At 55.0% G+C, this 22,059-nt stretch overlaps 1 protein-coding gene across 1 annotated transcript in view; it reads left to right on the top strand.

Annotated features, from left to right (window-relative positions):
* LOC130160994 (histone-lysine N-methyltransferase 2C-like) overlaps window positions 1-22,059 on the top strand; it is a 62,107-nt gene that overhangs the window by 26,914 nt on the left and 13,134 nt on the right. The window contains 27 exon segments of the mRNA XM_056363861.1: window positions 84-181; window positions 265-393; window positions 569-673; window positions 798-922; window positions 1,057-1,252; window positions 1,388-1,465; window positions 1,644-1,679; window positions 2,001-2,144; window positions 2,561-2,593; window positions 2,681-2,812; window positions 3,314-3,658; window positions 3,770-3,843; window positions 4,731-4,976; window positions 5,579-5,713; window positions 13,408-14,014; window positions 14,249-15,111; window positions 16,064-16,348; window positions 16,442-16,815; window positions 16,893-17,089; window positions 17,395-17,841; window positions 18,404-18,756; window positions 18,868-18,943; window positions 19,044-19,415; window positions 19,557-19,671; window positions 19,934-20,093; window positions 20,178-20,241; window positions 20,644-20,876. Of these exon segments, the coding sequence (XP_056219836.1) occupies window positions 84-181; window positions 265-393; window positions 569-673; window positions 798-922; window positions 1,057-1,252; window positions 1,388-1,465; window positions 1,644-1,679; window positions 2,001-2,144; window positions 2,561-2,593; window positions 2,681-2,812; window positions 3,314-3,658; window positions 3,770-3,843; window positions 4,731-4,976; window positions 5,579-5,713; window positions 13,408-14,014; window positions 14,249-15,111; window positions 16,064-16,348; window positions 16,442-16,815; window positions 16,893-17,089; window positions 17,395-17,841; window positions 18,404-18,756; window positions 18,868-18,943; window positions 19,044-19,415; window positions 19,557-19,671; window positions 19,934-20,093; window positions 20,178-20,241; window positions 20,644-20,876 (6,022 nt within the window).

The raw sequence follows: 22,059 nt of genomic DNA, 5'->3' as shown, positions 1-22,059 counted from the left end.
CTTCTTCTCTGGTGCTTCTGCTCCAGGTGAGGTGATGAGGCATCAGACTGATCAGCTGTTTCCTGTCTGTGTCCCGCCTGCAGGTGTAAACCCAAACTGAAGCTGAGGATCATCAACCAGAACAGCGTGTCTGTCCTTCAGACCCCCCCTGACCCCCCCGCTGAGCAGGACCACAGCAGAGGTCAGAGGTCACAGAGAACACACGTGTCTTTCTGTACTTGTAGGGAGCCTAACTGATGTAATGGAGTCTCCAATTTTCTCCAGGTGACTTGGACTGTGAGATGAAATCCGACTCCAGCCCCGAGCGAGACCACGCCCACGATGATGATGTCACCAAGGAGCCTGAGGTTACTGACGGCAACAAGAAGAGGAAGAGGAAACCCTACAGGCCAGGTGAGGAGGGTAGACTGTCTGACTCTGTCTACCTGTCCTCATGTCTGCCTGTCTCCTGTCCTCATCTCTACATGTTTACCTGTCCTCATGTCTACCTGTCCTCATCTCTATCTGTCTCCCTTCCTCATCTCTATCTGTCTACCTGTCCTCATCTCTATATGTCTCTGTGTCTCAGGTATTGGGGGGTTCATGGTGCGTCAGCGTGGAGGGAAGGCGGGTCCCAGCAGAATCAAACTGTGCAGAAAAGATTCAGCGGAGACGCTGCTGGGCCGAGACAAAGGTGAGACACCTGTACCTGTGGACACGCCCCCACCTTCTTTATGACTTCACGCTGATGTCAAAGTGTTGAGTATGTGAACAGCTGACTAACAATGTTTTCATCGTGTGTGTTCATCATGTGTCAGGCCTGTTGGATGCTGAGGTTGCCATAGAGACGGTGCTGCCTGCAGACCAGACCATGGAGAAGGTGAAGAAGAGATACAGGAAGAAGAAGACGAAGCTGGAGGAGGCTTTCCCATCTTATCTCCAGGTAACACACACACACGCACACACACACACACACACACACACACACACACACACACACACACACACACACACACACACACACACACACACACACACAGTGAATCCCAGCCTTCTCATTGGCTGTCCCTGTCCCAGGAGGCGTTCTTTGGTCGGGATCTTCTGGACCGGAGTCGGCAGGTGGACAGGAGGGCGGGGCCAGAGACACCAGGCGGCAGCCAATCAGGAGCGGCAACAGGTGACATGAAAAGCCCCACCCCTGATTTACATGGCCCCTCCCCCTCAGGACTGCTAGTTGGTGCCATGGCGACCAGCAAGAGACAGGGAACTCTGCGTGAGTCATTTCTTTACTTCAGATGTTTTCTTTCTGTAATCATCAGATCTTCATCTTTCATTGTGTTTGATCCACATGGTGAATCATGTGTGTGTGTTGTTGTGTGTGTGTGTGTGTGTGTGTGTTACCATCCAGCCATGTCGGAAGAAGCTCTATTGGATCTGTCTGATGTTCTCAACACTGACCCTCACATACTGGCTACAGGACACACAGGTAACCCCCACCCCCACTGCTTATTCATGTCTCTTTGTGTTCTCCTTCCTGTTGAGTTCATCCCAGATGTTTGTCAGCTGGTCCACAGAGGCAGAACTAAATAGTGACACCAAAGAAGAAGAGTGTTGTCTCACAGGCGGCAGCACTGAGGTTTAACACTGTGTATGTTTGTTTTCAGGTCAGTTCCAGGTGGAGCGCTCCCCCTCTCCGTTTGGTAAGACTCCACAGGATGACCTTCTTCTTCTTCTCCTCCAGATAAAACCTTCTTCTTCTTCTCCTCCAGATAAAACCTTCTTCTTCTTCTCCTCCAGATAAAACCTCCTTCTTCTTCTCCTCCAAATAAAACCTTCTTCTTCTTCTCCTCCAGATAAAACATTATTCTTCTTCTTCTCCTCCAGATAAAACATTCTTCTTCTTCTTCTCCTCCAGATAAAACCTTCTGCTGCAGCTTCCTTCTCACCCCCTTTCTGTCTGTCTGTCTGTCTGTCCTTTCGTTCAGGACATTATTTAACCTGTCTGACTGTCTGTCCCTCAGCCGGGCTGGACATCAGCTCCATGGCCAATGACTCATCTTTGACCTCTGAGCCGACAGGAAGTTGTGGGCGTGGCCAGAGGGTGGTGCAGGAGGAGCCTTTGGATGCCATCTTGAGTCCTGAGCTGGACAAGATGGTCACTGACGGTGAGTGGTGTCTGTTGACGAGGTTCCAGCCTGGACTGTGAGTGCTCTCCTTCCTGGATCATGATGATTTGATCAAGATTAAACATGTTTAAAATCGGCTCCTCTAAAACTGTTGAGGAAGAATCTGGATGTTTATTATTTTCAATATTGATTACCCTTCAGTTGATGATCTCGATCAGTGAAGGTCACAGTGTGTACTGAGACAGACAGACGTGGACTCATTTCAGCTCAGTCCACAAACTGACTGTCACCAGACAAATAGAATCTGATGTTCCTGCTGTAAACTGCTGGATCAGATCATATGTGTGTATATATACATACAGTACATATTTATATATATGTAGAGACTGTAGCGGAGGAATCCAGCAGTGATGAACACTGTTCATAGTGAAGCTGACTGACATGTTGTGTTTCAGGTGCCATCCTCAGCAAACTCTACAAGATCCCAGGTAAGACTGAACACACTCACCTCACCTGTAAACAGCTGATCAGCGGTCACTGGAGACAGATAACTCTGGTTGTTGTCTGTCCTGCAGAGCTGGAGGGGAAGGACGTGGAGGAGGTGTTCACTGCTGTTCTCAGTCCAAACAGCAGCAACAACCAACCAGAGCAGAGCCAACACACTCACACTGCTGCTGCAGGGAGCAAGACACACACACACCACACAGGTACACACACACACACACACACACACACACACACACACACACACACACACACACACACACACACACACACCACACAGGTACACACACACACACACACACACACACACACACACACACACACACACACAATCTGACCCTGGTTTAGTGTCTGACACAATCAGTTAATGACAGCTGGAGACTTGAGTCTTCTCTCAACAGAAACTGTGTTGTTGCTGTGATGATGACAAAGGTGAAGTTCATTATAAAACTGATGAGGTGTTCACTGTCAGTGGATTCAGGCTGTGACAGACTCAGAGCACAGGAGAGAGGCGTCATGTCTGGTTCATCCTCACTGTTTCTACATGAATCCATTAACACTCAATGAAATGTCAGAAGGCGGTGAATAAAGTGAGGTGATGTCTTCAGGGTCACTCCTGTGACAGGAAACGGACAGTGACTGGACAGTTTTCTCAATAAATAACTGATCAGATCCATTGATTATTAAACTCTGTCTCTGAGCAGGCGCTGTGTTTCCACACCTGCCGCTGATGAACGGCCTGATGGGAGCTGCTCCTCACTTCCCCAACACTCCCATGATGCCCAGCGGAGTCCAGGGTCCAGCAGGCTTTAGGATGCCCCCTCATGAAGGCCACGCCCCCGCTCCACTACCAAGCCCCAGCACCGGCCCCCCTGGGCAGGCCTCGGCCAATCAGGCGGCAGCAGGAGAGGGCGAGCAGGATGTGATGTCGACGGCTCAAAGAGGCATGTTGAAGTGGGAGAAAGAGGAAACTCTGGGAGAGCTGGCCACCGTCGCCCCCGTCCTCTACTGCAACACCAACTTCCCCCAGCTGAGGGAGCAGTATCCTGGTACACACACACACACACACACACACGTTTACATGAAGCATGTCAGCAGCTGGAGTTGTCCTGAACACTGTAAAAATAATAAAACAACTTATCTGTGTGTGTGTGTGTCAGACTGGTCCACCAGAGTGAAGCAGATTGCCAAGCTGTGGAGGAAAGCCAGCTCTCAGGACAGAGCTCCCTACGTGGTGAGTGTCATCAACACTCATTAACAGTTTCTCAACAGAATTAGTGTTTATTATTGAACCTGTCTGTGCATCACTTTTCTTATTTATCTAAATAAAAAACAGGAAATGTTTTTGTTTACTTTTGCTTTTATGCAGCTGATCTTTCATCTGTGTCATTATCACTTATATTATGTGTCATCTACAGAAGGTTAGAGCTGTTATAGGTTGAAGGTCTCTCTCTCTCTCTATCTATCTATCTATCTATCGAACCAGTACTCCCAGTTTGATGCTGGTTGAGCTGTAGTTTCCAGGCAGCATCAGTTGGTCCGGTGTCGTCAGAGAGGAGACACGAAGGACATCAAGCAGCAACGTTTGAAGTGAAGCTACGGCACTCGTATACATCCAAACGTGTTGCCGTAGTGATGGATATCAAAGGTCGCTAAGCAACATTTAACTCTAACAATAGTTAATTCACTACTTTAGGAAAACGAGGTCTGTCTGAATGTTACTACATGTCTCTGAAAATGAGCTGAGAGCTCTTGATATTTGCTTTAGAGCCAATTTGATTTGAGATGAGGTGTTTGTGACTTCAGCACCACGGACAGCATCATGGTTTCCTCAGTAACAGAGGATGGAGGTGACAAAGGTTCACAACAGTTCAATCATGAGATGAAGAGGAACAAGCTGCAACTGTAGGAAGTATCAACACAGAATCTACGTCCCTTCAACCGCTGCTGCTCAAAGTCCTTACTGTCTCCTGATGACATCACCAAGTAGGACCATACAGATTGAAAAGTTGTGACCCTAAAATGAACCCACCCAAGCTAGACCAGACCATGTGGAGCAGTCGTGGATCTGCAGTGGTTAATAAATGTCGGGCTCAGACTCTGTGTTTTCTCTCTCTGCAGCAAAAAGCTCGTGATAACCGAGCGGCTCAGCGCATCAACAAGGTGCAGCTGTCCAACGACCCGCTCAAACGCCACCCGCCCTCACAGCAGCAGCAGCCGCTGCCGCCGCAGCAGCCACAGCAGCCGCTGCCGCCGCCGCTGCCACCAGGACCGTATGACCCTGTTTCCATGGAGGCAGAGTTGGCATTCAAGGACCCACTGAGACCCAAAGAGTCAGAGCAGGAGCAAGAGTGGAAGTTGAGACAGGTGAGCAGAGTTTCAGTGTGTTTATCTTTAACACATCATCCCCCCATCGAGTAGAAGCAGAGAGAGAAACCGACAGCTGACTCCGCCCACAACCTCAGGATATAAACATGTCCGTGGTCAAACCTGTGAGGCTGCAGCAGGGAGATTAACACACAACCAGACGCCTCAGGCTTCAGCTTAGATGAACAAAAACACACAAGTCAATCAGTGAACATGACACGAGGACCTGAGGACGGATGAACCGGTCAGTCTCAGAAAGTCAGCTTTATGATTGTTAACTTTATTCAAACACAACTTTATTCAAACACGAGACTGAGCTCTGAGCAATGTGAGTCAGTCCCTGTGGTGTGTGTCCATAACATTTTCTACACACTTTATCAAACATGTTTTTCACCTGCAGGTCTGTCACTGCGGCAGGATGGTGTTGGTTTCCAGCTCTGAGTAGTAACCATAGTAACATCAGGCTGCATGTCAGGGGGCTGTAGAGACAGATGAGAGGTGGGGGGCTGAGAGCTGTTGTCACTGTGTCACTGATGAAGATGATGTGTGATGTGGAGCCTCACTCACTCACTAATGTCTCTGATGTAATTGTCATTGAAAAGGGAGAGGTAAATGACAGATGGGGAGCCGGTAAGAAGAGGCAGGAAAATCTCCCCCAAAGCAAAGCCCTAAAATCACCAACAGATAAAGATTGTTCCTGCCAGGCATCTGTAGCAGGAGGTGGCAAAGAGGCTCTGGTAAGATCTCAAGGAGAACCTGTTCGAGGCAGACGTCCTGGATCCACCACGCTCTGAAATCCTCTTCCTGTCCCAGGTCACACCTTAGTCTTCACAGAGATCTGCAGCCTGTTTACAGCTTGTTTACTGCTGGTTTACAGCCTGTTTACAGCCTGTTTACTGCTGGTTTACAGCCTGTTTACAGCCTGTTTACTGCTGGTTTACAGCTTGTTTACTGCTGGTTTACATCCTGTTTACTGCTGGTTTACAGCCTGTTTACAGCTTGTTTACTGCTGGTTTACAGCCTGTTTACTGCTGGTTTACAGCCTGTTTACAGCCTGTTTACAGCCTGTTTACAGCTTGTTTACTGTTGGTTTACAGCCTGTTTACTGCTGGTTTACAGCCTGTTTACTGCTGGTTTACAGCCTGTTTACAGCTTGTTTACTGCTGGTTTACAGCCTGTTTACTGCTGGTTTACAGCCTGTTTACTGCTGGTTTACAGCCTGTTTACAGCCTGTTTACAGCTTGTTTACTGCTGGTTTACAGCCTGTTTACTGCTGGTTTACAGCCTGTTTACTGCTGGTTTACAGCCTGTTTACAGCCTGTTGACATTGTTGCAGATCCTGTTACACAGTTACACTTTTATTTGATCATTGGTCCAGTATTAAAAAGAAGATGAAGAACAACATCTATCAGTGATCAATAATCAGACATTGATCAGCCTCAGGACTGGGACTGAAGAGGACTTCAGGCCCGTGGACCAGGACCGGCCACAGTCGTCGTCTCTGGGCCAAAGAACAGTTTGTATCTGAAGGGTGTGACGTGAACACAGGAAACAGTCTGACAGGTTGAAGTGGAGTTGACCCAGAGCCGTTGTCTGTGGCCTCAGTCTGTCTCAGAACCGACTGCTTTTATTGTGAAGGGAAACTTCCTGCTCTGAATGTGGGTCTGCTGCCGTCCCTCAAGCCTCACACTGACCTGAGAGCAGCTCAGAGACATGGCCATGAGCTGCCCCCCCCCCCCCACACACACACACACACTCCCACACACACACACACACACACACACACACACACACACAGGTACCTGAGACCATGTGACTGGACTGTTGTCCCCTCAGTGTGAGGCTGTCTGGACGACGACAGCAGCTTCACCTTCACTGTGAGCAGGTGTCACTGCAGGTGAGAAGAACCAGGTGAGAGACAGACAGGACAGAGCAGTCAGGAGGGAGGACCCCCCCACCACTCCCCTATCACTCCCCACCACTCCCCTATCACTCCCCTATCACTCCCCCACCACTCCCCTATCGCTCCCCCACCACTCCCCTATCACTCCCCCACCACTCCCCTATCACTCCCCACAACTCCCCTATCACTCCCCACCACTCCCCTATCACTCCCCTATCACTCCCCCACCACTCCCCTATCGCTCCCCCACCACTCCCCCACACTCCCCCATCACTCCCCCACCACTCCCCCATCACCCCCCACCACTCCCCTATCACTCCCCCACCACTCCCCCATCACTCCCCCATCACTCCCCCCCCACCACTCCCCCATCACTCCCCCACCACTCCCCTATCACTCCCCACCACTCCCCTATCACTCCCCTATCACTCCCCCACCACTCCCCTATCGCTCCCCTATCACTCCCCTATCACTCCCCCACCACTCCCCTATCACTCCCCTATCACTCCCCCACCACTCCCCTATCACTCCCCTACCACTCCCCTATCACTCCCCTATCACTCCCACACCACTCCCCCACCACTCCCCTATCACTCCCCCACCACTCCCCTATCACTCCCCACCACTCCCCTACCACTCCCCTATCACTCCCCTATCACTCCCCCACCACCACTCCCCCACCACTCCCCTATCACTCCCACACCACTCCCCTATCACTCCCCTATCACTCCCCCACCACTCCCCTATCACTCCCCTATCACTCCCACACCACTCCCCTATCACTCCCCCATCACTCCCCTATCACTCCCCTATCACTCCCCCATCACTCCCCTATCACTCCCCCACCACTCCCCTATCACTCCCCTATCACTCCCACACCACTCCCCTATCACTCCCCCACCACTCCCCTATCACTCCCCTATCACTCCCCCCACCACTCCCCTATCACTCCCCTATCACTCCCCCATCACTCCCCTATCACTCCCCCCCCACCACTCCCCTATCACTCCCCTATCACTCCCCTATCACTCCCCCACCACTCCCCTATCACTCCCCTATCACTCCCCTATCACTCCCCACCACTCCCCCATCACTCCCCCATCACTCCCCTATCACTCCCCCACCACTCCCCTATCACTCCCCTATCACTCCCACACCACTCCCCACCACTCCCCCACACTCCCCTATCACTCCCCACCACTCCCCTATCACTCCCCCACCACTCCCCTATCACTCCCCACCACTCCCCCATCACTCCCCTATCACTCCCCACCACTCCCCTATCACTCCCCCCCCCATCACTCCCCCACCACTCCCCCATCACTCCCCCACCACTCCCCTATCACTCCCCTATCACTCCCCCACCACTCCCCTATCGCTCCCCCACCACTCCCCCATCACTCCCCCATCACTCCCCCACCACTCCCCCATCACTCCCCCACCACTCCCCTATCACTCCCCCACCACTCCCCCATCACTCCCCTATCACTCCCCACCACTCCCCCACCACTCCCCCATCACTCCCCCACCACTCCCCTATCACTCCCCCCACTCCCCTATCACTCCCCTATCACTCCCCCACCACTCCCCTATCGCTCCCCTATCACTCCCCTATCACTCCCCCACCACTCCCCTATCACTCCCCTATCACTCCCCCACCACTCCCCTATCACTCCCCTACCACTCCCCTATCACTCCCCTATCACTCCCACACCACTCCCCCACCACTCCCCTATCACTCCCCCACCACTCCCCTATCACTCCCCTACCACTCCCCTATCACTCCCCTATCACTCCCACACCACTCCCCCACCACTCCCCCCACTCCCCTATCACTCCCACACCACTCCCCTATCACTCCCCTATCACTCCCCCACCACTCCCCTATCACTCCCCTATCACTCCCACACCACTCCCCTATCACTCCCCCATCACTCCCCTATCACTCCCCTATCACTCCCCCATCACTCCCCTATCACTCCCCCACCACTCCCCTATCACTCCCCTATCACTCCCACACCACTCCCCTATCACTCCCCCACCACTCCCCTATCACTCCCCTATCACTCCCCCACCACTCCCCTATCACTCCCCCATCACTCCCCTATCACTCCCCCACCACTCCCCTATCACTCCCCTATCACTCCCCTATCACTCCCCCATCACTCCCCTATCACTCCCCTATCACTCCCCAATCACTCCCCTATCACTCCCCCATCACTCCCCTATCACTCCCCCACCACTCCCCTATCACTCCCCTATCACTCCCACACCACTCCCCCACCACTCCCCTATCACTCCCCCACCACTCCCCTATCACCCCCACCACTCCCCTATTACTCCCCACCACTCCCCCATCACTCCCCTATCACTCCCCCACCACTCCCCTATCACTCCCCCACCACTCCCCCACCACTCCCCTATCACTCCCCCATCACTCCCCTATCACTCCCCTATCACTCCCCCCCCCACTCCCCTATCACTCCCCTATCACTCCCCCACCACTCCCCCATCACTCCCCCACCACTCCCCTATCACTCCCCTATCACTCCCCCACCACTCCCCCACCACTCCCCTATCACTCCCCTATCACTCCCCCACCACTCCCCTATCACTCCCCCACCACTCCCCTATCACTCCCACACCACTCCCCCACCACTCCCCTATCACTCCCCCACCACTCCCCTATCACTCCCCCCACTCCCCTATCACTCCCCACAACCCCCTATCACTCCCCCACCACTCCCCTATCACTCCCCACCACTCCCCTATCACTCCCCACAACTCCCCACAACTCCCCTATCACTCCCCACAACTCCCCTATCACTCCCCCACCACTCCCCTATCACTCCCCCACCACTCCCCTATCACTCCCCACAACTCCCCTATCACTCCCCACAACTCCCCTATCACTCCCCCACCACTCCCCTATCACTCCCCACAACTCCCCTATCACTCCCCACCACTCCCCTATCACTCCCCCACACCAACCCCCACCACACCCAGAACCAGAACCACAGGAGGATTAAAGCAGTTCTGTCCTTAAAGGTGGAAGTGTTTTAGTCTCTACCACCATCACTGGGGGGGGCAGAGAGGGGGAGGGAGGCAAACAGAGAGAGAGAGGGAGGAGGGGGGCAGAGAGAGAGCATTACTAGCTGCCATGTCATCATGTTTTAACTCCACCTGTAGAGACCAATCAACACTCTGACATCTGCTGCCCTGCTCCTCCTGCTCCTCCCTCTCCCTCTCCCTCTCCTCCTGCTCCTCTCTCTCTCTCTCCCTCTCTCTCTCTCTCCTCCTGCTCCTCCCTCTCCCTCTCCCTCTCCTCCTGCTCCTCCCTCTCCCTCTCTCTCTCTCCTCCTGCTCCTCCCTCTCCCTCTCCTCCTGCTCCTCCCTCTCCCTCTCTCCCCTCCCTCTCTCTCTCCTCCTGCTCCTCTCTCTCCCTCTCTCTCTCTCTCCTCCTGCTCCTCCCTCTCCCTCTCTCTCTCTCCTCCTGCTCCTCTCCTCTCCCTCTCCTCCTGCTCCTCTCTCTCCCCTCTCTCTCTCCCTCTCCTCCTGCTCCTTCCTCTCTCTCTCCTCCTGCTCCTCTCTCTCCCTCTCCTCCTGCTCCTCCCTCTCCCTCTCTCTCTCTCCTCCTGCTCCTCCCTCTCCCTCTCTCTCTCTCCTCCTGCTCCTCTCTCTCCCTCTCTCTCTCTCCCTCTCCTCCTGCTCCTCCCTCTCTCCTCTCTCCTCCTCCTGTTCCTCTCTCTCTCCTCCTCCTGCTCCTCTCTCTCCCTCTCTCTCCCTCTCTCCCCTCCCTCTCTCTCCTGCTCCTCTCTCTCTCTCCCTCTCTCTCTCTCCTCCTCCTGCTCCTCTCTCTCTCCCCTCCCTCTCTCCTGCTCCTCCCTCTTCCTCTCTCTCTCCTGCTCCTCCCTCTTCCTCTCTCTCTCCCCTCCCTCTCTCTCTCCTGCTCCTCTCTCTCTCTCCCTCTCCTCCTCCCTCTCCCTCTCTCCCCTCTCTCCCCTCCCTCTCTCTCCTGCTCCTCTCTCCTCTCCCTCTCTCTCCCCTCTCTCTCTCCTCCTCCTGCCCTCTCTCTCTCCCCCTCCCTCTCTCTCCTCCTCCTGCTCCCTCTCTCTCCCCTCCCTCTCTCTCCTGCTCCTCTCTCTCTCCCTCTCTCTCCCCTCTCTCTCTCTCCTCCTCCTGCTCCTCTCTCTCTCTCCCCTCCCTCTCTCTCTCCTCTCCTCCTCTCTCTCTCCCCTCTCCTCTCTCTCCTCCTGCTCCTCTCTCTCCCCTCTCTCTCTCTCTCCCTCTCCTCCTGCTCCTCCCTCTCCCTCTCTCTCCCCTCTCTCCCCTCCCTCTCTCTCCTGCTCCTCTCTCTCTCCCCTCTCTCCCCTCTCTCTCTCTCCTCCTCCTGCTCCTCTCTCTCTCCCCTCCCTCTCTCTCCTCCTCCTGTTCCTCTCTCTCTCCCCTCCCTCTCTCTCCTGCTCCTCTCTCTCTCCCTCTCTCTCCCCTCTCTCTCTCTCCTCCTCCTGCTCCTCTCTCTCTCCCCTCCCTCTCTCTCTCCTCCTGCTCCTCTCTCTCCCTCTCCCTCTCCTCCTGCTCCTCCCTCTCCCTCTCTCTCTCCTCCTGCTCCTCCTCTCTCCTCTCCCTCTCTCTCCTGCTCCTCTCTCTCCCCTCTCTCTCCCCTCCCTCTCTCTCCTCCTCCTGCTCCTCTCTCTCTCCCCTCCCTCTCTCTCCTGCTCCTGCTCCTCTCTCTCTCCCTCTCTCTCCCCTCTCTCCCCTCCCTCTCTCTCCTGCTCCTCTCTCTCTCCCTCTCTCTCTCCCTCTCTCTCCTCTCTTTCCCCTCCCTCTCTCTCCTCCTCCTGCTCCCCTCTCTCTCTCTCCTCCTGCTCCTCTCTCTCCCCTCTCTCTCTCCCTCTCCTCCTGCTCCTCTCTCTCTCTCTCCCTCTCTCCCCTCCCTCTCTCTCCTGCTCCTCTCTCTCTCCCTCTCTCTCCCCTCTCTCTCTCTCCTCCTCCTGCTCCTCTCTCTCCCTCTCCCCTCCTCTCTCTCTCCTCCTCCTGTTCCTCTCTCTCTCCCCTCCCTCTCTCTCCTGCTCCTCTCCTCTCCCTCCTCTCTCTCCCCTCTCTCTCTCTCCTCCTCCTGCTCCTCCTCTCTCTCCCCCCTCCCTCTCTCTCTCCTCCTCCCTCTCTCTCCCTCTCCCTCTCCTCCTGCTCCTCCCTCTCCCTCTCTCTCTCTCCTCCTGCTCCTCCCTCTCCCTCTCCCTCTCTCTCCCCTCTCTCTCCCCTCCCTCTCTCTCCTCCTCCTGCTCCTCTCTCTCTCCCCTCCCTCTCTCTCCTGCTCCTGCTCCTCTCTCTCTCCCTCTCTCTCCCCTCTCTCCCCTCCCTCTCTCTCCTGCTCCTCTCTCTCTCTCCCTCTCTCTCCCTCCTCTCTCTCTCCTCTCTCTCCTCTCTCTCCCCTCCCTCTCCTCTCCTGCTCCTCTCTCTCCCCTCTCCTCCCCTCTCTCCCCTCCCTCTCTCTCCTGCTCCTCTCTCTCTCCCTCTCTCCCCCTCTCTCTCCCCCTCCTCTCTCTCCTGCTCCCTCTCTCTCCCTCTCTCTCCCCTCTCTCCCCTCCCTCTCTCTCCTGCTCCTCTCTCTCTCTCCCCTCTCTCTCTCTCCTCCTCCTGCTCCTCTCTCTCTCCCTCTCTCCTCCTGCTCCTCCCTCTTCCTCTCTCTCTCCTGCTCCTCCCTCTTCCTCTCTCTCTCCCCTCCCTCTCTCTCTCCTGCTCCTCTCCTCTCTCCCCTCTCTCCCCTCTCTCTCTCTCCTCCTCCTGCTCCCTCTCTCTCTCCCCTCCCTCTCTCTCCTCCTCCTGTTCCTCTCTCTCTCCTCTCCTCCTCTCTCTCCCCTCCCTCTCTCTCTCTCCTGCTCCTCTCTCTCTCCCTCTCTCTCTCCCCTCCCTCTCTCTCTCCTCCTGCTCCTCTCTCTCCCTCTCCCTCTCCTCCTGCTCCTCCCTCTCCTCTCTCTCTCCTCCTGCTCCTCCCTCTCCCTCTCTCTCCTGCTCCTCTCTCTCCCCTCTCTCTCCCCTCCCTCTCTCTCCTCCTCCTGCTCCTCTCTCTCTCCCTCTCTCTCTCTCTCCCCCTCCCTCTCTCTCCTGCTCCTGCTCCTCTCTCTCTCCCTCTCTCTCCCCTCTCTCCCCTCCCTCTCTCTCCTGCTCCTCTCTCTCTCCCTCTCTCTCCCCTCCCTCTCTCTCTCCCTCTCTCTCCTCTCTCTCCCCTCCCTCTCTCTCCTGCTCCTGCTCCTCTCTCTCTCCCTCTCTCCTCCCTCTCTCTCCCCTCCCTCTCTCCTCTCTCTCCTCCCTCTCTCTCTCCCTCTCTCTCCCCTCTCTCTCCCCTCCCTCTCTCTCCTGCTCCCCTCTCTCTCTCCCTCTCTCTCCCCTCCCTCTCTCTCTCCCCTCTCTCTCCTCTCTTTCCCCTCCCTCTCTCTCCTCCTCCTGCTCCCCTCTCTCTCTCCCCTCCCTCTCTCTCCTGCTCCCCTCTCTCTCTCCCCTCCCTCTCTCTCCTGCTCCTCTCAGCTCCTGCGTCAGAAGAGTAAGCAGCTGGCTAAGATGGAGGCGTGTCAGAAGTTGGAGCAGGTGAAGAACGAGCAGCGTCAGCAGCAGCAGCTCCTCGCCACGCAGCGCGTGACGGGATATCTGTCCCCTGAGAGTGGCAGCCGCAGCCCCATGACCCCCGCCCAGCAGCCGGTCGCCGGGGGCAACGCCTCCCCCCTCCATCCGTCTGCATCCAGGGAGGCTCAGTCCAGGCAGCACCTCCTCCTGCAGGGGGGCCAGAGTTCAGGACTGGCAGACGACGTCTTCCTCAGACCGCAAGCTCCTCCCCCGTCCGGCTTCTCCTCGCTCCCTCACTCCCCTCACCCCTCCTCCCCTCTCCACCAGCCCCCGTCCTCCCCCCAGATGTTCTCCCCGCCCTCTTCCCGCCCCTCCTCGCCCTGGGATCCTTACAGCAAGGTAGTAGGGACTCCTCGCCCCTCCTCCTCCCAGTCTGGTGGTCCCCCCACACCCCAGCAGCAACGTCGCAACTCCCTCAGCGCCTCCCCGGCCCACGATGCCTTTGGTTCCCCCGCACGGTCCCCCGACGCCAAGACTTCCGATGTCTCCAGGGCCCTGGGACCCCAACCAGGTAACTACCACCCCCCCTTCCTTTCGTCTCCTCCTCCTCCTGTTATCTCTTCCTCCTGATGTCTCCTTCTCCTGACGTTTCCTCCTCCTCCTCTTCCTGTTGTCTCTTCATCCTCCTGTTATCTCCTCCTCCTCCTAACGTCTTCTCCTGTTATCTCCACCTCCTGTCATCTCCTTCTCCTCCTCCTCCTGATGTCTCCTCTTCCTCACGTATCCTCCTCGTCTCCTCCTGCAGGGCTGCAGCAGAGCAGAGCAGGTGTGCTGAGCTCCGCCCCCGACCACACAGGTAGACATGTTGTTGTCCGAACAGCGGAGACGTACCAGAGGACTCCTCACAGCGGTAACCTCCGTATGGGGGGGTCTGAATCCTTCGGCCGTCCTGGTGAACTGTTCCAGGGTGGGGTGTTTAAAGCCCCTATGCCCCCCCAGCACCAGCAGGAGGTGTTTATAGGAGGAGGAAGGAGGGACCCGTCCAGACCCACAGACCTGGGCTTTGCCCTCCCCCAGTCGCAGGACCCCCCCTTCCCCTCCAGTCCACTGTCAGGACTGGGGTCTCCCCACCGAAGCCCCTATGCCCAGACGCCCGGCACGCCCCGCCCTGACTACAGCCAGCAGGCCACCGATCCCTTCACCCAGCAGTCACCTTTGACCTCCCGGCCCTCTCCTGACCCCTATGCCAACCCCCAGACACCTGGCACACCACGCCCACACTCTGACCCTGCCTACCTCTCCACGCCGCCTGCACTGCGACTGGACCAGTACAACCAGCAGTCTGCTAACCGCCGACCGTCCCCCTCCCACCCAGCCCTTGACCCCTACGCCTCCAACCCAGGGACGCCCCGCCCCTCTGTCACAGAGCGCTTCCCTCGATCACCGGGGAGTCAGCGGAGCGCCGACCCCTACGCGCAGCCTGTCGGTACGCCGCGACCCTCGCCCGACCCCTACACCCAGCAGCCCTCCACGCCGCGGCCACAGAAAGCCCCCGAGCCCTTCATCCCGGCCCCAGTGGAGAGCTTCACCCCTCAGCCTGCAGGACCAGGGTCCTCCCCTCTGGCTCCAGGACTGTCTGGAGAGACCTTCACCTCGACACACCCCCAGGTAACAACAACTGTTTGTCTCTCTCTGTCTCTGTCTCGCTCTCTCTGTGTCTGTCTCTGTCTCTCTCTCTCTCTCTCTCGCTCTCGCTCGCTCTCTGTCTCTGTCTCGCTCTCTCTGTGTCTGTCTCTCTGTCTCTGTCTCTCTCTCGCTCACTCTCTGTCTCGCTCTCTCTGTGTCTGTCTCTGTCTCTCTCTCGCTCGCTCTCTGTCTCTGTCTCGCTCTCTCTGTGTCTGTCTCTCTGTCTCGCTCTCTCTCGCTCTCTGTCTCGCTCTCTCTGTGTCTGTCTCTCTGTCTCTGTCTCGCTCTCTCTGTGTCTGTCTCTGTCTCTCTGTCTCGCTCTCGCTCGCTCTCTGTCTCTGTCTCGCTCTCTCTGTGTCTGTCTCTCTGTCTCGCTCTCGCTCGCTCTCTGTCTCTGTCTCGCTCTCTCTGTGTCTGTCTCTCTGTCTCGCTCTCGCTCGCTCTCTGTCTCTGTCTCGCTCTCTCTGTGTCTGTCTCTCTCTCGCTCGCTCTCTGTCTCGCTCTCTCTGTGTCTGTCTCTGTCTCTCTGTCTCGCTCTCGCTCGCTCTCTGTCTCTGTCTCGCTCTCTCTGTGTCTGTCTCTCTGTCTCTCTCTCGCTCTCGCTCGCTCTCTGTCTCTGTCTCGCTCTCTCTGTGTCTGTCTCTCTGTCTCTCTCTCGCTCGCTCTCTGTCTCGCTCTCTCTGTCTCTGTCTCTCTGTCTCGCTCTCGCTCGCTCTCTGTCTCTGTCTCGCTCTCTCTCTGTGTCTCTCTCTCTCTCTCTCTCGCTCGCTCTCTGTCTCTGTCTCGCTCTCTCTGTGTCTGTCTCTCTGTCAGAGTCTGTGTTCTGGGCCTGGTCTCAGATCGTAGACCTGGTCCAGGTTTCTGGTGGACTTCCTGGAGGGTGACGCACCAGAGTAAATGTCCATGTGTTTTATTGTAGTTTTTCTCTCCTCAGTTGCAGCAGTCTCCAGGAAGACAACAACAACAACAGGACTCATTTCCCAGAACCCCCAGCAGCCAGACCCCAAAGCACCCTGGCATGTCAGAGGAAGGCGGGTTCTCTGGTTTGGCCAGTCAGACCCCGGGTCACGACCCCTTCGAGCAGGGTCACATGACACCAGGCCCCTCACAGACAGACAAGACGGCAGCCAATGAAATGACAGCATTGGGTGTGGCCTCTTTAGATGGACCAATGAGCATGCTCCCTCAGCCTGGTGACTCAGAAGAGAAGCTAAGACAGGTAGGTCAGGTGGTCTCACCTGTTGTTTCTCAATTCTACTACAATTCTCAGTTGTGCTGTGTTCTACTCTGTTCTCTCTGTGTTCCTGAGCAGCGTCAGCGGCTGCGGCAGCTCATCCTGAGGCAGCAGCAGCAGAAGAGTGCGTTACGGCAGGAGAAAGGTCTCCAGGAACCAGGTTCAGGACCAGCTGCCCCCCCCGCTGGTCCACCCGGCCCTGCTTCAGGTTCAGGAACACCCCGTCACTGGTCCCAGGAGGACTCCTCCTCGGCTCCTCCAGCAGACCTGTTTGGACGCCCACCGCCCCCCTATCCCGGCACCGTGAGGCCCGGTGGGCCGGTGGTGTCTTTAGCCCCCAGGTTCCCTGGGGGTTTCCCAGGGGAGCAGCAGAGGGGCTACACCCCCAGCGAGGCTCCCTTTCCTAGGCAGAGCCTCCCCAGAGAGCTGGGTGTCAGAGGACCAGTCCTGAGGTGAGGGGACGAACAAAACCTGGTCCTGACCGGATGTGATCATGTGGTCTGTTGAACTCATATCTCGTCTTCTCCAGGATCGCTGGTTCTCCAGGACTTCCGGGACCTCCAGCCGGCCTCCAGGACTCCTTCCTGCGTCCTCCCCAGGGTTCTCTGCCTGGATCTGGACTCGCTGTGGAGGGAGTTCCTGTCCAGATGAGAAGGCCGATTCACGGAGAGTTCAGTGGCATCCGACCGCTGACCGCTCCCAGTGCTCACCCACACATGATGCCAGGTTAGGAAAGAACCATTGATAAGTTGATGGATTTATTGATCAAAAATCAGTTGACATCAGTCATGACATCACAACAGTCCTGACTGTCCTGAGGAACTTTAAGAACGTCCACTGATTCTCACTGAGTCTTTAAATGTCCAGAAACTTTTTTTCTTGACTTCAAAATCTCCATATGATTGATTGATTGATTGATTGATGTTGACTGTTGATACCAATGATCATACAGGGTCATATATAATTCTTTATCTATTAGGTAATATTTTATGAAGACATAGTTTCTCCCCCCACCCCCTCACCCCCCTCAGGTGTCCCCCAGCCATTCCTCCCACGCTCCCTCCCCATCCAGCAGCACAGCATCATGGGACAGCCCTACATCGAGCTCCGTCACCGGGCCCCTGAGAATCGCCTCAGGATGGCCTTCTCTCTGCCCGTGGCCCCGGACCCCGAGGCCCCTCTGCTGCACCCCAGAGACCCCCAGCCGTCTCTGGTCCGGCCCGGTCAGGGGGCCAGGATGGGTGAGACGCCTCTGGGCCAGCAGATGGTGATGGCGGGCGGCGTGGAGCAGCTGAACCAGCAGGAACAGCAGCACCTGGGACACACGGCGGCTCTGACTCAGAGCGGCGACTCAACACTCCCGGGGGCTGATGTGATAGAGGAGCACCTGGAGGGAGAGGACTCGGCCGTGAAGGATCTGGAGGACGTGGAGGTGAAAGACCTGGTGGACCTGAACCTGAACCTGGACCCAGAGGATGGTACGAACACACTCAGAGCTTCAGATTCAGAGGGTTTAGAGTCCAGCGACCAGGTTTAGGTTCTAGTGCCACTGTCAGGACAAACTTAGACAGCAGCGTCCCCCCAGAGGACATCCAGTCCTGTGTCCTCAGGGTGTCCACACTTCCTGAAATCTGATTTAAAAGATTAATATTTCTCTGTGACAGGTTTCAGCTTTGAGACGATGGGGTCAGATTCACACGTTCCTCTTTTCCAGATCTGCAGCTGATCATGTTGAAAGGTTGTTGATGTGAAGAGTTCTATATAAAGGTCTATATGTGTTTTCTTTTCATGTGTGTAATATGGAGATATAGATCAGTATTGATGAACCTCCATATCAATACTGGTCACTGTCACTCTGGTGGAGGAGCTGTTAAATCTCAGTTTATGTCTCGAGTGAAACAGGAAGTTGTGAGGAAATATCAGTTGATCTTTCTTCAGTCTGAAGGACATTAACTGGGTCCAGGCTGCGTCCTCCAGGAACCAGCTCAGCTGCTCACAGATCCAGTGAATGAAGGTCTGACCCATGTGGCTCTGTTCCAGGTAAAGAGGACCTGGATCTGGGTCCTAACGACCTCCACCTCGATGACTTCCTGCTGTCAGGGAAGTTTGACCTGATTGCCTACGCTGACCCCGAGCTCAACCTGGAGGACAAGAAGGACATGTTCAACGAGGAGCTGGACCTGGAGCCGGTGGAGGAGAAGGACGGAGCTGGCGGGTCCAGAAAGACACATAGCCACGCCCCCCTGGTCGGCCAGGTGAAACAGGAAGTGATGGACGGTGTCAAGACAGAAGACCTCACAACACAACCTGGGGTCGTCGCCACCAGTAGTCCTCCTGGACCTCCTGGAGGTCCAGGGACCAAGGCAGCCGGCTCCTCTGCCCTCCTCACCAAGGTGGGACCATTTCTTATTCAGTTATTAGTACTAATCAATACCGGAGTGAACAAATCATCAATAATCTGATAAAGAAGAAGAGATGATCAATAACTTCCCCCCTCCTTCCAGGAGAAGGTGGAGGACTCTGGTTCAGCTCTCCAGGCCCAGGAACAGGCTCCCAGGGTTCACCCCCCCATGTCTGCAGGTAACACGTCCATAGATTTATTGATCGATTATTGAGCTGATGAGCAGCACAAGTTTAACCAGAAATCCTCCTCTATCTCCTCTATCTTTCTCATCTCCAGGGCAACAGTCTGTCTTCCAGGAGCAGCAGAGACCCTTTGGACCCTCCGCCTCAGCTCTCCTCACCCCCCACCCTCAGGGTCTCCCGGTGTCTCCTCACCCCAGTCTGCCTCCTCAGGGCCCCCCCGCCCCACCTCACTCGCTGTCCCTTCAACCCATAGTTCTCAACCCCCAGACCCAGGGCCAGACTGTCTTCCTCCAGAACCAGAACCAGGTGCAGAACCAGAACAAACTCAGGCCCCTGCTCCTTGAGGAGCAGCCCCTCCTCCTACAGGACCTCCTGGACCAGGAGCGTCAGGAGCAGCAGCAGCAGAAACAGATGCAGGCCCTGATCAGACAGAGGTCCACCTCAGACCCCCTGTTCCCCAACATGGGTAAGACTTGGACCCCGACAGACTTGGACCCTGAGTCCTGTTGATGTTGTTGGTTTCACCTGTTTCTACGTTTTCCTGTGTGTGTGTGCGTGTGCGTGTGCGTGTGTGTGTGTGTGTGGGGCTGTGGCTGTGGCTGTGCAGCAGACTTTGACTCCATCACTGACCCCATCATGAAGGCTAAGATGGTGGCTCTGAAGGGCATCAACAAGGTGATGACTCAGGGCAACCTGGCACTGAACCCCATGGTCATCAACAGGTACGACCCCTGACCCCTGAAGACTCTAAACTCTAAAATCTTTTGGAACAAAAATGATCTTTTTTCACAGCAGTTAAATATTGAATTAAGATAACGAAAGTTTAATATTTTATTCAGTGTTTCATATTTTCGTGACTGAAGCTCTTTAATCTCGTTGATTTCACATGTTGAGGTGCGTCCTTTGTGACCATGATGTAGTGATGTTGTTGTGATGACGTGTCTTTGCTGTGTGAAGTCTTGAACTCGTTCTCCTGTGTGTCAGTGTCCGGTTCCAGCAGGCTCCGGCTCCAGGGGCTCCTGTGGCTCCCGGGGCTCCTGTGGCTCCTGTGGCTCCCGGGGCTCCTGTGGCTCCTGTGGCTCCTGTGGCTCCCGGGGCTCCGGGGAACGAAGGCACTCCTCACCCTCCACAGCTGCTTGAACAGGTATGTAGACCATCCTCATTGACGTGAGACTCCGTGTCACGTCTCGTGTGTCTGCTGACGTCTCACCGTCTTCTCCTCTGTCAGGACGCCAAGGTGAACCCTCAGCTGGTGCGGCCCAACCCCCCCAGCTTTGGCCCAGGCTTTGTCAGTGAGTATCAGAAATGTATTGGGAAATGATTGGTTATCAGAGAAAAACGTAACTCCACTCAGAAGTAAATCCTTGTAAAACAGGATGGAGGACTTCGTCATACAATGAGGTGGTAAAAACACACATGTATCAATATGTGGAAGCACACACATTGTTCTGGAAGGTTTCAGTCCTGGAGCTACTATGGTAACAGCATATGTGGTTTAATGCTATCGGTACTACTACTAATACTGTGGTCACACCTGCAGCTGCTCACCTGTCTGAGCAGCTGCAGCTGCGACGCCTCTCACCTGCTCCTCACTCTTCACCGTTATTGGCTCCAGACTAGTTGTTACGTCATAAATGGGTTGGCGTTAAGGAGGTCATAGAAGCTTCTGTGGTTCATGCTAGTGTTCTCCGCAGACGAGTCTCAGCGACGTCAGTATGAGGAGTGGCTGGGGGAGACGCAGCGCCTCCTGCAGATGCAACAGCGCCTCCTGGAGGACCAGATCGCCGCCCACCGCAAGACCAAGAAAGCTCTCTCTGCCAAGCAGAGAACGGCCAAGAAGGCGGGCCGAGCGTTTGCAGAGGACGATGCAGCCCAGCTCCGCTACATCACCGAACAGCAGGGGGCGGTCCAAAAACAGCTGGAGCAGGTACACGCACACCTGGAGCCTCATTTATCACCTGTGGGCATAAAACAAATGAATACAACTTAAGAGTCAGAGGAACAGTCCTAATAACAGTCAGCAGAACAATCTTTTTTCTTTTTTTGGGGGGGCTTTTTGTGCCTTTAATGGACAGGACAGTAGAGAGACAGGAAATGGGGAGGCAGAGAGAGGGGGGATGACACGCAGGAAAGGGCCGTCCAAAGCGGGAGTCGAACCGGGGGCCAGCTGCAGCGAGGACAGTAGCTTCTACATATGTGGCGCCTGCTTAACCCACTGAGCTACACGACGCCCCCAGAGGAACAATCTCAATAACAGTCAGAGGAACCGTCTTAAATACAGTCAGAGGAACCGTCTTAATAACAGTCTTAATAACAGTCAGAGGAACCGTCTTAAATACAGTCAGAGGAACCGTCTTAAATACAGTCAGAGGAACCGTCTTAATAACAGTCTTAATAACAGTCTTAATAACAGTCAGAGGAACCGTCTTAAATACAGTCAGAGGAACAGTCTTAATAACAGTCTTAATAACAGTCAGAGGAACCGTCTTAAATACAGTCAGAGGAACCGTCTTAACAGTCTTAATAACAGTCTTAATAACAGTCAGAGGAACCGTCTTAAATACAGTCAGAGGAACCGTCTTAATAACAGTCTTAATAACAGTCAGAGGAACCGTCTTAAATACAGTCAGAGGAACAATCTCAATAACAGTCAGAGGAACCGTCTTAAATACAGTCAGAGGAACAATCTCAATAACAGTCAGAGGAACAGTCTCAATAACAGTCAGAGGAACCGACTTAATAACAGTCAGAGGAACAATCTCAATAACAGTCAGAGGAACCGTCTTAAATACAGTCAGAGGAACCGTCTTAATAACAGTCAGAGGAACCGTCTTAATAACAGTCAGAGGAACAGTCTTAATAACAGTCAGAGGAACAGTCTTAATAACAGTCTTAATAACAGTCAGAGAAACCGTCTTAAATACAGTCAGAGGAACAATCTCAATAACAGTCAGAGGAACCGTCTTAAATACAGTCAGAGGAACCGTCTTAATAACAGTCAGAGGAACTGTCTTAATAACAGTCAGAGGAACAATCTCAATAACAGTCAGAGGAACCGTCTTAATAACAGTCTTAATAACAGTCAGAGGAACCGTCTTGATAACAGTCAG

Source organism: Seriola aureovittata, chromosome 20 (assembly GCF_021018895.1).
Source record: "Seriola aureovittata isolate HTS-2021-v1 ecotype China chromosome 20, ASM2101889v1, whole genome shotgun sequence".
Classification (NCBI taxonomy): domain Eukaryota; kingdom Metazoa; phylum Chordata; class Actinopteri; order Carangiformes; family Carangidae; genus Seriola; species Seriola aureovittata.
The sequence above is the reverse complement of the archived record's forward strand: the minus strand, read 5'-3'. Positions and strand labels throughout refer to the sequence as shown.